Source organism: Hyposmocoma kahamanoa, unplaced genomic scaffold (genome assembly GCF_003589595.1).
Source record: "Hyposmocoma kahamanoa isolate Upper Pololo Valley unplaced genomic scaffold, ASM358959v1 102, whole genome shotgun sequence".
Classification (NCBI taxonomy): Eukaryota; Metazoa; Arthropoda; class Insecta; order Lepidoptera; family Cosmopterigidae; genus Hyposmocoma; species Hyposmocoma kahamanoa.
In genome coordinates this window covers 7284668-7300824 of record NW_020653337.1, presented here as the reverse complement: position 1 = coordinate 7300824, position 16157 = coordinate 7284668, and the positions used below count along the sequence as shown (strand labels likewise).

The 16157-nt window shown below is 34.7% G+C and overlaps 1 protein-coding gene across 1 annotated transcript; it reads right to left on the bottom strand.

Moving 5' to 3' along the window:
• Positions 1-44: 44 nt before the first annotated feature.
• Positions 45-15189, bottom strand: LOC113233111 (lipase 3-like). Its single transcript, XM_026468103.1, has 5 exons — positions 15070-15189; positions 11151-11349; positions 5960-6321; positions 2827-2985; positions 45-431 (listed from the first exon to the last, which is right to left on the bottom strand). The coding sequence occupies exons 1-5, from the start codon at positions 15187-15189 to the stop codon at positions 51-53; spliced, it is 1221 nt and encodes a 406-aa protein (XP_026323888.1). The 3' UTR covers positions 45-50.
• Positions 15190-16157: the final 968 nt, after the last annotated feature.

Below are 16157 nucleotides of genomic sequence, written 5' to 3'. Positions count from 1 at the left end.
ATATATTAAAGTTGTTTATTAAAAGACAATCATTACCAATAATGTTTTATTTAAATAAACTGTGCCATTATGTTCAAGAGCCTGTCGTAGATTAGTTTCTTGGCGTCGATTGCGAAAACGAAGTCTAGGTGATTGAATTTTGAAAATGGAACTCTGAATTTTCCAAAAACAGACTTAATTTCCCTGGATAACTGATCAACGTCCGGAGGTGTGGAAAGCCAGTCATTGTCCGCATAATGTAGGAAAACAGGGGTGCGTATATTACTAAGGTCATAAGCAGGTGGTTTGAAACTACCGTAAATTTTTTTGTTCGTAATCCAGCCGTGATCGAATTGTACAAATTTTTTGGACTTGTACAACTGTCCGAAATGCACTAGTTGGCGGGTTGAGGCACCAGCTGGTGTGTGGCCTAACACCACTGGCAGCATCGTCTGTAATAAAAAAATCTCAAAAAGATGTGCGTCTGTCAAAAATTTAATATAAAATAAAAAAGGTAGATATGAATAACTTTTTTTCTCATCCTCTAAAGTGCTTCAAACGTGTCATGCTAAAAGTTGACTACTTAGCCAACCTGAGTCCAGTCTGACGTTCCACTCTGAAGTTGCCGAATATCAGGAACGTCAGAAACAATCGGTCAAAATCTTAGAGAATGGAAAAAAAGTAAGGGAAGATGTGTTAGAAGATTTTGTATCAACTACACCTAAGAGGATACAAAAAACTACATACGTCAAAAGCGTCGGGTTTCTACTGAGACTGTTTTTTTGAACCTCTAAGGATTTCTCTTAGAGGATAAAAAAAATAAAGGAATATAATATGTAATATAATAGTCTAAGGGGTTTCTTAATGATTTTTTTTAACACCAATGGATTTTTGGTCTATTTTCTCTTTCTCTTTCTTCTTCTTTTTTTTGTGTCCTTTTTTGTGACTATGACTTACATGTTTAGTTACTGTAAGTGTAATTTGTACAAACTAGATAAATAAAAAAATAAATAAAATTTAATTTTCACATTCAAATTAAAAAAATTGGCAAAAGAAATCCATCGGTGCTAAAAATAAATTAATTAAAATGACTAATTTTCAGTAATTGGCAAAAACGTGCTTGATCCTTAGACACTTTTGATATATGTACTTACACTCAGGTACAGGTACTTATTATTGTGAAATTTGAATGTGGTGCCATTTGTAAGCGTTATATAGTTGCGGTGCGCATGTCTGTATGTTTTTTTTGTATGTATGTTACACGATAACTCCGGTATTTCATGATTCTTTTTTGTTGGAAAGAGTACTACAGTCTCAATCTCAATCTCAGTACAGTACTCTTCAGTACAATACTGAGATTATTATTTACTTATTATATTATAAAATTTTTCGACTTCTGTGCAATCGTATTCACATGACATTATTACTGTTCTTTTTTATGTTTAAAATAAGTGCGCATTTGACTTCGCATCTTACAAATAATATATATTTTATTCACCCTCGCCTTGAAAAGTTATATAGCGTTCAGAAAATCAGTATGCAGGAATTCCACTCCATAGCCGCTCGTCATATAAATGGTACAATGCAGGGGAAAACAACAATACAATAATGATAGTGAGTAACCAAACAATGTTTAAAGGATAATGCTTTTGTGGCTTTTGACACTTTTCCTTTACCAAATTAGTCAGAAATTTATAAATAAATAGTACCTGCTTAATTCTATACAAAATGTAACAAAAATTTTCAATTATTTTATAGCCGATTGTCAATAAACGACGTTAACGAAAACAACTTAATTTATAATTTAAATCCTACTGGGACGCTTCAGATTTAAATTTAAGTCTATGTCGCAGCTTGCGATAAGAATGATCCAATGCTCAAAGTGTCCAAGCTCACGTCGTGCTCTTGACTGTACAGTGCTAGGTGGTAGCAATTTTTCATATTTACTGCGAAATAACAAGCCTTAGCAAAAGATATTTCTTCTGATAGTGCATTCAAGTTATTTGTTATTTTTTATTTATTTATTTAATATCGGCAACATAACAGATAGTAATCCAAGTACCTAGTAACACAGAAACAACAAAAAAAAAAACAAACATTACAGAATTGAACTAACAGGCCTCAATAATGGTTCAAACACTTTCTTACATTTACTCTTCACACAACCAATCGTGCTATCAAACATCAGGTATCAAATACACAAAACACAAAGAAGCATTTTGGGTCGAAGCGTGGGTCAGTTTGATCGATAGAAATTTTCTTGGCATTGTTCGATCTTTGTATCAATAATAATAACCAAGAAGTGCAGTGTTTTGACAAAAACACATATGAATATCGGGGTAGTAACAACAATCATGATATTATAATATAATAATCTCAGTACAGATTACTAAAAAACCGATCTTAAAAGTTCGTGGAACTATTCTATCTATCTATTTATTTCTATCTATTTGCTAAGATTTATTGAAATCGGTCACCGGAAAATGCGCGAAACCAGATTAGTCTGCCACCATTAGACATGGAATATTTATCTATAATATATATATCTTCAAATTTAAGTGGGACCAAACCCTCTTTCCAACAAAAAAAAATCATTAAAATAGGCTCATAAATTAGAGCTATCGCGTAACATATAAAAAAAGTATATATTTTTTATAATATCAAGTGACGGGACGGACAAGTCGTGGGCCTGATAGTAAGCTACACGCCTGTCCTTGACAGTCGAATTGATAACCTCCTCCTTTTTTTGAAGTCTGTTAAAAAATAAATAGTGTACTAAGTTTTCGAAAAGTTATAGCAGTATAATGACACATTTTGAATTTAAACCGTGATTAGGTATATACTTACAGCATTCAACTGGTCTTCGTTAAAGCCGCAAATTAGGAACAATAGATTTGTACAAATGACTTGAGTTACAGCTTCTTCAATACAAAAAGATTGTCCAGCCAATTCATTGATCTTTCCATTTGACAGTACTTCGTTACGGCCCAATATTTTGAATATACGCTGAAAAATATAAAATACGTAGAGTTGAGAGCTCACAGCGAAAACACCCTTTGAATTGAAACCAATACAAAGAAATTTGTAAGACAGGCTGACTCGGCTACAGCTCCATTCGTAAGAGGCCCCGGTGTGGCAACAGACGCTGGTCCGAATCGTGGCAGATCGAAGGAATTTTTCTTCTTTCTATCTATTCTAATAGTAATAATTTCTCAATACTATACTAATAATTTAAACTACTAGTACTATAAACTGCCTCTGTGGCCGAACGGTTACCATGTCGGACTGCCACGCAGAGGTCCCAGATTCGATTCCCGGGCCGGGAGAAATATTTGTATGGTTTACATTATTTCTCTCGTGATTTTGGGTATAATTTGTGGTTGTCTATGTGTGTGTCCATGGCCTGCGACACAGGGTTTCCGTAGTGCGGGGCTATGTTGAGCATGTGCGTTATTATTATTATTATAATTTCGCAAGGTGTTCGGGTGAAGTAAAAGTGACGCTCTTCGTACTGTACCTCCCTGTACACGTGTAGTTTGTAGCCAGACTACACGAAAGGGCTTACAGAGCCCTGCGGACTCAATATAATAGCGCCTTCCGGGTGTTGATGGGGCTGCCCCGTTTTTATAGCGCATCAGGGATGTTCGCCGCCATTTGAGGCCATTGTGCGCAAGAGGTGCGCGTCTCTGGTGATCCGCGTACTTGTCAGCCCCAACTCCGTTCTCATTGCGATAGGGGACAGGGTTGACTGCCACTACATTAGAAACTGCTGTGGGCTTTATGGCCCAAAATATGTAATCAAATTTTAAAATTTTAAAATACTAACCCTAGGATAACATATAATTAATATTATTTATTTTTTTATGTATTTTACTAACACATTATGAATCTGGTTACTTGAATAAAAAAATATTTGTATTTGAATACGTCGAGTTCTTTAATTTTCGCGATTGCTACACACTGGAAATAGAACTTTTTGTGGATCTACATATGAAGAAAAGAAACCATGTTAGGCTAATATTAGGTTCAATCCGGGTCTCCGGGGTGACACCTCTGAGTTTCTCGGAATTTATGTGTGAAATTTACCATGAGCTTTTCGTTGAAGGTAAGCATCGTGATGAAACTTGCACGTCGAAGAAGGTTCACAACTCTCAGAAAACGTGGGAAGTTCCCAACCCGCATTGGGCCAACATGGCGGACTGTGGCCTAAACCCTAGCCTGGGAGAAGTAATGGGACGTATAAATGAGTTGACGATGATGATGCAAATTGCTGTAAGACTGTTGACTAATATAATCTCAGTGACCATGGGACCTGTAATGGCCTGAAACGCTGGTTTGTTTAAAAAAAACACGTCCCCGCTGTTTTAGTTCCTAAAAAAGAGTTTAATTACCAATAAAAAATAATTACGCCATCACAATTGAGCCTACTCTAATTAGGTAATGCGTGACCGTTATATGGTTAACCTTCAAGCGCGCTTGTCGATGAGCAGTAGACGTCCTTTTTACCGATCACAACGTACTATTAAAAGATTAGATGGCTCTTCCAACCTAAACATTTGATAACAATATCATTATTAGCGTGATTTATTTGCCAACACTGGTTAGTATTACCACAGCGTTTAGAACTATTTAAAAATGATTGTATTGAGGAAATGACCTTGTTAATAGTGTGAAGAATGATGTGTCAGATAAGTAATAGATAAGCAATACACTTGAATATTTTAGTGTATACTTGCATACTTTTGTCCAAGGTTTAAGTGTATAATAAAGTCATTTTTTTCGCAGACGCACACGATAAAATAGCTATAATTAGTTACATAATTTTCTTTACAAGTACTTAGTACAATATTTTTTTTTACTATTACTAATGCTCACTTTTATTGTTTTGGCGGCAGAGTTTTTTTTTTATAGAATATCAAGTGACGGGACGAACAAGTCGTGTGCCTGACGGTAAACTACACGCCTGTCCACACCAGATGCAGTGCCACTCAGAGCTTTAAATCGCAAAGACCTGAGGGTCACTGCCACTGCGCCGATCACCCTGAGACATAAGTTGCCAAGTCCCATGTGCCTGAAATTTATAAATATGTAAGGTGGCAGTACTTCCCTGGACGAACCTTTCATGAGGAGATCTACTGCTACTAAATATAGATAATATTAACAACGCTCACTCTCATTTCCCCACACTAGGGAAACCCTGTATCGCGGACGCCATGGGTACTCATATAGTAATACATGTAGGCCATATAAATATTTCTCCCGGCCCGAGACTCGAACGCGAGACCTCTGCATGGCAGTCCAGTATGGTAACAGTTAGGCCACGGAGGCAATTATATCTGAAAATGGGCTGAAAATAAATACCTGCGGCCATTGAACGGACAGATATTTGAGTTTACGTTTAGTTGGAATATCTGTACATTTCTTATAGTACACGCTTATTTTGACATTTGTAGTAATATTTGTATGTATGTATCTGCCCAACTCTTTATTATTCCTTTAAGTGAATTTGTACAAAATTCGACATCATATATAAAAATTAATTCATATTTACGATAAAGGCTACTCCATTACTCTTGTGTTCAAGTATTTTTCAGTCGAAGCTAAATATGGTGCATTTTGTTAAATTTCCAGAAGAAGCTGAATATGGTGCTTTTTGGGGCCCTTAAATTGTTGCAAGCAAAATTAGGCAGTACTGCATTGACGGTACAATTTAAATTAAATGTTTTAGTTTTTTATATTTCGTTACGTGTCACTACGTTTGTATAGGTTAACTTCGGACAATTTTTTCGTGGTTTTTGTATTAGACCCGACGTCCATTTGTTGGTAGGTCAATGCATGCGGCACAGTTTTATATCTATTGTAGTTCTTGGCGAACATATTGTGTGAATCTTGTTATTGTTTCGAATAAAACATTTTTTTATTAATGAATAGGAAGTTAAAATATTAAGATAATATTTGTATAGATATTTATCCTACTAACCTCTAAAGAATTAGTGAACGGAGCAAGAGCTTTTATAAGCGGACTCCTTATATTCCCAACAAAAGCAATAGGAGCTAACCCGTGCATAGCAACTATTTTGTCGTTATACTCTGTCCTCATCGATGTCATCACCCAGAATACAGTGGTACCTTGTGAAAATCCTATATATTGTATCTTTTGTTCCCCAGTTTCGGCTAAAGTATAGTCTATCATAGCTGGAAGGTCATAGTAACCGATCTCGTGCCAACTGAATTTCCAAAAAGCGGATGATGTAGGTTTTAAAGAAACGTGGTTTCGTGAATAGGTGTTCCCTCGGGCATTGCCCATCCACACATCGTAGCCGGAGTCTGCTAGAATGTAAGCTGGAAGGAAAGTGCTAAATGTAATGCTACATATTGTGTTACTTTTTGTAGAGCAATTTTAGTACATTTTTAACACACACATTTGACCGTTATGTTGTGCCTTCATGTTTTGTTCGTACTATGTAATTTTTTTTAATATACTGAGATAAATCTTTTTAGGTTTGACAGTGTTAAGTAAAATTACTATATGTTGAATTATATCTTTGATGATATCAATTTTATTAGACTACTCTATATACCGACAAATTGTAGCTGGTAATCATTATTCATGACGAAAATAAAATATAAAAAAAAATTGGAAAGAAAGAAATGACAGCGCTTTGAAAAATGTATGCTTGTGCACTTTTGTAATTTTATAATTTATTTTATTATATTAGTTTAATTTTATATTATTATTGTCATGGTACAAATTACAGAAAACAGATTACAGCATTATCTAAAAAGAAACATCAGTAAATCTGCATTGTAATTATACGTTATAAGTACACAACATTCAGAAAAGTATAAATAGTGGGATCTTATGAACAAAAAACAATAATAACAATATAGAAAAGTTTTAAAATAGAAGAATAGGTCAAACGAGCCGCTTAGTGACAGACTGAAGGCTATCGCGGAATATATCATGGTTACAGCAAATATCATTATATTATGTTCTACACATTCGGTAAGTTGGAGTATTTGCAGAAACATTATTACTTACGAAAGCTTGATTAGCAAATAATTGAGGTCGGCGAACTGAACGACTTGGCACCCTTATGCAGATCTTATATTATAATATGGCACCAAATCCACCATTAACTATTTTGCGCAATGTACATAAGTGGTTTGTTATTGTATATTGTTCGAATCCGAGCTTGCACCTCTGAATTTTTCGGAATTTATATCTCACTGTTAATACAATAGTGTATTAACTCAAAAAGAGGACTTTCTCAGAATCGATGAAAAACGAATTACTCACTTCCCGCAAAAAAATTATTAAAATTAATATGTTGTAGTTTATTATAGACACAAACAATTTCACAAATATATTAAAAAATTAAATGGAAAAAATAATTTCATGTTTTTGAATAAGGATTATTTTGGCCAGAACTAGCTCACATAAAGTATGTCTCATTTTGAGTTAAGAAGGTATCTTTTGATTGTTTCTTACAATATTCTAACGACGGTTTTTTTGACGTTTATAGAATCAAATTTTACGTTCAGTAATGATATAATATTAAATTTCATATATTTTGAGTTACAACACTATTGTAATAGCAGAGCGATATGCGAAATTTAATTGGAAATTTACCATGAGCTTTTTGGTGGAGAAAACCGTATGTGAGGAAATCTGCACACACCTGAGCGAGACTATTATAATATTAATAATAGTAATGATTTATTTCTGACATCAAATCTTGGCCCATAGTGGAAAATATAATAATGTTGTAGTTGGCCTATATACTGTTGTGTTGGCGATATACACAGTTATTTGTAAAACACTAACAACCTCGCAGGACTATATTCTTCTTCTTCTTCTTAAAGTGCCTCTCCTCTACTGGAGGTTGGCCGACAATTTAAATTAAATTAAAAATTGAATAGAAAATATTTTTTTTTGTTTATAATATCTAGTGACGGGACGAACAAGTCATTCGCCTGATGGTAAGCTACACGCCTGTCCATAGCAGTTGGATTGCCTGTGATTCGCTTTGGACCTTTTGGAGGGAAAAGTGTCATTTTTATTTTGACTTTCAATTATTTTGTGAAATCTAGTTTAAAGTGGAATAGGATAGTGCTATTGTACCTTAATCGAAGATTAAAACGCGAAATAATACGAATCTCGAACTGAAATACCCGTATCGGCCCGTTCTAAGGAATCCCGAGTCAATTCAAGCACGCCGCCTCAAATTGCCTGTCCTCTTTGTGGCGGCCATATTTACAGAAACATAATTCTACTTTATGTACCAAAAAAGAATAATGTACCAAGACTTGGCTGTATGGTGTAAAACCTTTGCCTTTTCCTTTATGGAAAGAAGAAAAAAAAATTCTACTAAGTACTATGACCTCACAAAAACAATTCACTGTCCATGCAGTTTACGTTGCAAAAAAAATGCAATCAATGAAAACAAGATATGTTCCAATTATGTTATCAAATTACAAACTAGCCTTATTCTTTTCAATGATTATGACTAGACGTGACATGTAATTTTGTCGTACGATATATTGTAAAGTATGTTTGAAAAGTTGCCGATATTACAAAACAACGCAATAAGTATAATCAATAATAAAATTAATAAAAAAAGTATAATTATTCTCATTTTGAACACAATCGGTTAACGGTGCTTGAACGCTCCCAGGATAGTACATCTGTCTATTTCTTTCATATGATTTAGTACGTAGTTCCATCTCGCTCTAGATAGATGTCGGCCAGTCAGCCAGAGACAATAATTAACGTTTAAAAAGCAAAACTCATCATCCTGTCATGCCATTCCCGTTCAACTTTGTGTAGGTCAAATATTTCTCACGACCCGGGAATCGAACCCAGGATCTCTGCGTGACAGGCATGGTAACCGTTCGACCACGGAGGCAGTCATATTTGGAAATGGGCTGAAAATTAAACCTGCGGCAGGACTGTGTTACTAATATCATAAACAATAACGTTTGTTTCATGACTTTTAGAAACATAATCTATTATGTTTCTTTACCAAAATAGTAGATTGTACAACAAGTGCATAAAACGCGTCATTTTACCCGAGACGAGTATATGGATACTCAAGTCGAGGGTAAAATGGTTTTATGAACGAGTTATACACTCTGGTTTTCACTTCGGTTGCGATTAAATTATTTATTTATTTATTTGATGCACATAACAGTTTACATTCAATGGTACTCCAATAAATGTTACAATTTATGGTTTTAATCTAGGATGTAAACCTAACATATGTACATACAGCATGAAGATTCAGCTCGTAAACATTACTATTGAAAAGTAAGCAAACAGTTTCTTAAACATGTGAATATGGATTAAAATCAAATAATATATAAAATCTTAAAAACTAGTGGAAATATGATGACTAAGGAGAATTGGAGAGGCAAAGTGTTTCTGAATATTATAAATAAACGATTATTTAATTAAAATTAAATGTAAAATTACAACCATTAGATATACAACACGGATTAAAAAAATAAAAGTAACTCTTTATTTTATGAAGTTCTAGTGTGCGTGGCTGTTGGCGCAGGCGTCATTGCCTCGATGTTAAACGACGATTTTATTTTATGCACTAGAGGTTATAATCCTACTTTATGCACTAGAGCATGAAATCCTATTTTATGCAGCCTACACCCAGCATAAATACGAACTTTAAGAGCATGAGAAGTGAAAATAAGTTTATTGAAAAAACCATCGACTCCATAAGAAGCAGGAGACGTCCCGCTGCCAAGTACGGGTCTTTTATAGAGATAAGATTGTACCGTCATGGCAAATAAAGTACTAGCACATAATTACGAAACAGACCATGGAAGCCGGGGTGTAAACGCACACCGAAACCGTTGCCGAAGTATTTGTTGTACTCTCCGACACTTTTGAGATCTGTATGTTTTGACAGTTAGGTAGCAAGTACAAAAGCGCAAGCGTTCTCCTTGACAATCCCTGCCCCTACAGCGTTTTGCATTGGACTGGTTATACTACGAACACTTTCTTTTGTTACTGCATAGTGTTATCACCGTTTAGAGCGGTCTATTTCGATCAATGTAAAATTTGGTGAATTATTCTAACACATGAAACAAAAGTTATTTATGACTTTTTAATTTTTTTTTATAATATTAAGTGACGGGACGAATAAGTTGTGCGCCTGGTGGTAAGCTACACGCCTGTCCGTAACAGTTAATAAATAAATCATACATTAAAAAAAAAATATGAAAACTGAAGATGTAAACTTTATTTTGTAAATTGCTTAATTCTTTTTTTTTATTAATAATTTTGGCTTGGATAGAAGTCTTTTGAGCCATATCTTAGTTTAATTATGTTTCTGTAAATATGGCCGCCACAAAGAGGATAGGCAATTTGAGGCGGCGTGTTTGGATTGACTCGGGATTCCTTAGAACGGGCCGATACAGGTATTTTAGTTCGAGATTCGTATAATTTCGCGTTTTAATCTTTGATTAAGGCACAATAGCGCTATCATATTCCACTTTAAACTAGATTTCACAAAATAATTGAAAGTCAACATAAAAACGACACTTTTCCCTCCAAAAGGCCCAGAGCGAATCCCGCTTAATTCTTATTATATATACATGTAAGTGAGATGTTTTTGTACCTGGCTAGAAGTAATTAAGTTAGTTTTTTTAAGATTTTGCTCTATTGTATATTATCTTTGCTTAAATAGACTGAACTCCTTCGCCGCGGATAAAGCCGGAAGGGCTTTTGTAAGCGAAGCTTGTAATTAGTAAATAAGTATTTTATCCTGTATTTTGGACAATGAAAAAAAAAAAAGTTGCAGTGCCACTTACGAGCTTTAAATCGCAAAGATCTCAGGGGCACTGCCACTGCGCCCGTTACCCTGAGACATAAGATGACAAATTACATGTGCCTGTAATTTCACCAGCATGATAACTCTTCAAAACAGGAACACAGTATGCTAACATTATTGCTTGGCGGCAGAAATAGGTAAGGTGGCAGTACTACCCAGGACGAACTCTTTCACAACGAGCTCTACTGCTAGCAAAAAATTATGTTACTAATATAGAGCTGCGAGGTTGTTAGTAATTTACAAATAACACATAGTACATACGACAACTATTATTATTTATATATTTTTACGCTTAGTACTTATATTAAAGATTCTGCTTACCAAGTCCCTTTCCTGGACTCATAAGCACCCACTCAGCAGACGAAGACAGTAATCCATGCTGCAGAAACACTACGGGTCTCTTCCCTCCACTAGTCTCGTTACGACCGTGAGGGACTCTGTGGACTTCCAATATGTACTTATCTTCAGTGTATATGCGGTGTATTTCACATGGATATCCATACTTCCTTATGAGGGAGAACTGGAGGAAAGTAAAAATGGTTAATGGGTACCTATTCCAGTTACTACAATTATGAAACAGTGATAGCTAAAAACTAACGCTGTATTTTTATAGTAACCCGCGGGGTTACTTTTAAAATACTAATAACTTCACAGGACTATACAGGGTGTAATCGTGAAGTGTGCCCAGGCGATTATTCCATAAATATAAGTATGAAAAGTATAAAAGACATTTTATTAAATTTGACCAACTTCTGCTGTCTCGATTTTTTCGTCCCATACAAAAAAATGATCATTACAGGAAACTGAGTCAATCTGTACTAAAAAAAAATTGATCAATTTTATTCATGGTCAACTTACACTTGACCAAATAATTGACTATGCCATTATATTTTATTCAATCGAAAAATAGTTTTATTACTTTATTTATAGCAGTTTTATTATCTGTAAAACTTATTGTTACCTCTTAAAGTAGGTCTACTAAAGCCTCCCTACGAATGTCATATTAAATGTATGGGAGTGTTTAACGTTAAAATTTTGGATATATCCAGTTTTATTTAAAATAAGTTATCGTCGAGTCGATTTACTAACTATACTTTCGATAGCAGTTTAAAACTTTTTGATATCACCTATATTTATGGAATAATCGCCTGGGCACATTTAACGATTACACCCTGTATACGTATATTACATCGTAAACAACAACTTTTGTTCCACTACCTTTAATAATCAAATTTTACTTACATACAAAAAAAAAATTTAAATGGTGATAACTTTGTGGTAACAAAAGAAAACGGTAGCGTAAATATCCAGTCCGATGCGAAACGCAGGAGCAACTACTAAAAGGGGCTATTAATTATTCCTGCATTGCCGTCCGCCGTGTAATGCAGGATTATGTATGTAGTGGCAGCGTGCAAACAACCCTGCAATCCTGCAATGCGTCTTGCAAGACTCACGTGGGCCATACGCAGAATGGTGTGTGAGCAGTCTCCTGTCTGCGCGGCGGAATGCCATGCAGGTTACGAAATTGCCCTTTAATTTACTACCAGATATAGATCCAAAAAGTATAAGATAATTAAAAAAAAAAAAAAAAAGTTTATGTTTTATATAGGTACTATAATGTTTTGTAAAAGATCACCCAACGGTACAATAAGTAATTATTGATTGTCGCAATGTGATTTCAACTTTACATACATTTAACTTAGGGGATTTTAATGAACTGCAGAGCTCACAAAGATCCCCTGGGGGATTGGGGTCGACGATCCTGGTGGACTCAACGTACGGAACAAAAGTTGTTGTTTATAATGTTAGTAACATCGTGGGGCATCGAGTGTATAACCAGAAATAAAGACGAAATGTCATTTAATTTGTTTGAAAATTATTTTGGTAAATCATTACGGTGACAACTACGCTCCGATTGGCCTGCCCGAATTCGAAACAATTGACGGGTGTCGTCAATTGTTTCACTTCAAATCGACCAGTTTAACTTTAGCTTTGCTATAATGGACGAAAATTGAAAAATTACATAGTATTTAATTACCGATGAAATGTGGTTCCGTTTGTTTTGTAACAAACCCCGTAGTTAGAGATATTGTCTTTATTACAATAAATACAGAATATTTTTTGTATATACGGAGACGTACACATAGGTCAGTTGTTGCCGCTGTAGTATTTCAGCTTTCTAATTTCTGATTTCAGTGCAAACGAGAGTTGATATTTAAAAGTGATACTCGTATAAGGGCCATTTGCCCGATGAGTAGTTAGGGATGGATGACCCTACTTTCGTCTCTATTTCTGGTTATATACTCGATGTCATGGGGTATCAATTATTATTCATACAAATTAACTTTAGTACATATTTAAAACTGTAGATGGCGACACTTGGATAAAAAAAAATACAAAGTATTGAATATCGAAAATTTGAGGTATGTCCATTGACTATAGGGTATATCGCACTAAATAAGAAGTATAAAATATAAAAAGCTACTTAAACAACATTTTTGTAGTGTTCAATTAAAATTAATTTACAATTATGTGAATTGGTGTAAACTGTCGTTGAAAAAATAAACAAATCGAATTTTCGCAATACATTATGATTTGTTAATTTGCAATAAATTGTATATATGGCATTTCTTTGTTTTTATTACCGAAACTAAGTAACGTCGTAGCACTGACTTTTACTTTTAAATTTTAATGTTACAGGGTCGTATTCCAGAACTCTACTCAATGCACAAGTCAGGATTTGAGCAGACTTGAGAATGATTTCAAGCACTGGAAATACGACCCTAATGGCAAGGACTTGAGTATGATTTTCAGTGCTCACTGCAATACTTAAGTCCTGACTTGAGTATTGAGTAGAGTTCTGGAATACGAACCACAGATTCAGCTTCTTTACGATGTTATTATAATGTCATTGATATTAATGTGGGAAAGATAAAAGTAATGGTTTTTGAAAGAGAGGAAGATATGACGAATTGTGCGATATTGATTGAAGTAGAGAAAGTGGAACAAGTGAAAGAGTTTGTGTATTTGGATTCTATGTTTACGTGTGATGGAAAATGTGAAAGAGATATTGAAAGAAGAGTGAACGCAGGGAATCAGGTGAATGATGCCTTGCACACCTTCATGGGCAGCCAGAAAGTGTCTAAAAAGGCACGATTGGCTGTGCATGGGGGGGGTGCTGGTTCCTACACGTATGTATAGTAGTGAATGTTGGGTTTGGCAGAAGAAGCATGAAAGTAGAATTAAAGCAGTAGAAATTGGAGCTTTGAGGAGCATGGCTGGAGTGACTCGGATGGATAAATTGCGGAACAGTGTGATAAAAGAGCGTTGCGGCGTGGAAGAAGATATAGTAACAAAGATAGAGAAAGGGATGCTTAGATGGATCGGACATGTAGAGAGAATGAATAAAAGAAGAGTGACGAAACAGATTTGTAAGGCGAGTGTGAGCGCGCAAGTTGGTACGGGTCGACCAAGGAGAACTTATGACATGACTAAATTGAGGCCATCCTAAAGAAGGGCCAGGTCAAGAGTACTCTTAACCGACGAGCGTGTATGAAAGCATTGATGCGTGTTGATGAGGCGAAAGATGTATGTCAGGACCGTAGCAAGTGGAAGACTGTTGTCTCTGCCTACCCCGATGGGAAAGAGGCGTGAAGTATATGTATGTATGTATTGATATTATATAATCAACGTCTGAATAAGAGACATAACCTTGACAATAATGTAATTGCTGCCATCTGTTGGTCTTTTCGAATATTATTACAATAGCACTGCGGGTTTATTTGGTGCCATCTATTGATCAGTGTTAAGAATCAAAATAATCGCCTGAATAAGCGAAGATCTATTTGCCAAGTTTTATTGACATTAGTTAACGGAAAGTGTGTGAAACCCTTATAGAAGTGGAATATTTTCTTCAAATTTGAGTGGGACCACTGTACCTTTCGAACAAAAAAGAATAATCGAAGTCGGTTCACAAATGTCGGAGTAATCGAGTAACATAATTATGTACATTCAAAATCAATAGTCGACTGGAAAACCTAAAATAAGCATTGTATTATTATCATATAATTACAACTTTTTTGTAATAGTAATCTAATTAATAATAGACTAACAATAATAAAGTAACTACATATGTTTCGTACAAATACAAAATTTTGTTACCCTATCAGTTGTAAAATATTCCATTATAAAAGGCTTGTACACCAATCAAATCAAGAGTTGGAAATACAAATTTACTTACTGTATCCAGTTTAGCGTCTTCCAGGATATTTGGATCAGTTTTTGGTTCAATATTAGCAGAACTTTGCAAAACGAATATTGAAAAAGCGCAAAATATAATTCTTAAGTTAGTACGCTGCATTGTTACAAAACGTGTAAGGAAATTGTTATTGTAAGAGCCAACAACACCAGAGGACAAAGCGTAGTTGACTAACTGGTAATTGTGGTAGTTGCTTAAATATAGATTGGTAATTATTTGGTTTAGATAAGACTCAAGTTTGTTTGATTGAATCGGTTTCATGTTTTTGATTGATTGTGAATATAGTTCAGTGGAACAAGTGCTAAGTTTTTTTACCTAAGCATTTATTCTGCCCATTGACCTGTGCCTAAGGAACAAGTAAGCATTTTTTTCAACTGAAGAACACGAGACGAACTACGTATAATTTGATTGATATGACACACAGTTTTATGATGATCGGTGTAAATTAGATGTTTTTAACACGTTCACATCATTTAAGCGTACCACATCGGTGGAGCACGGACAACTAGGTGTATACAACCGGTGGTTTCATGCGAAATCCATGCAGCTTTCAGAGAAAGTGCTGTGCAACAGTCGTTAATTTTAGAAAGAACCGTTACACGATTTTTTTGTTTTGTGATGTACCTAAATAGATAGTAGTAAAGATATCGAAATTTAGATTAAATTTGTATTACCTACAATGTGTTCGTGTATTATGTGAAGTTTAGTTATACTGGTTCATATCAAGTTATAATGTTTTATTTTCGTCTACGTTTAGTGATTAATAGTACCTAGTTGTTACATTTTTCCATATTTCATTAAGGTTAATTGACTATTTTCGTTTCAACAGAAAAATGAAAAATCATTATAGTGGCAAAATTGTCACCCAATCGGTCGGCAAAGTTGTCTCATGGAGAAATAAAAGTGAAGCGATTTCCAACAATGTATTTTTTTTAAACAAATTATGAATGATTGTCATTTCTTTTTTTTATTGATATGAACTGTAATAATTTTTTTTCAGTTGTAACTATGAAACATAATTTTTTTTAATTAAAAAAAAGTTTATTTTCGGATGCGTTCTGAATTTACAC

Bases quoted from the DNA above. Each gene is read 5' to 3' on its own strand.
- LOC113233111 (XM_026468103.1), bottom strand. From the start codon at position 15,189: ATGCAGCGTACTAACTTAAGAATTATATTTTGCGCTTTTTCAATATTC. The intron at 2,986-5,959 runs GTTAGTAGGATA...TATATTTTTCAG, and splicing joins CGTTCACTAATTCTTTAGAG to CGTATATTCAAAATATTGGG. The intron at 432-2,826 runs GTAAGTATATAC...TTTTTATTACAG, and splicing joins ACGAAGACCAGTTGAATGCT to ACGATGCTGCCAGTGGTGTT.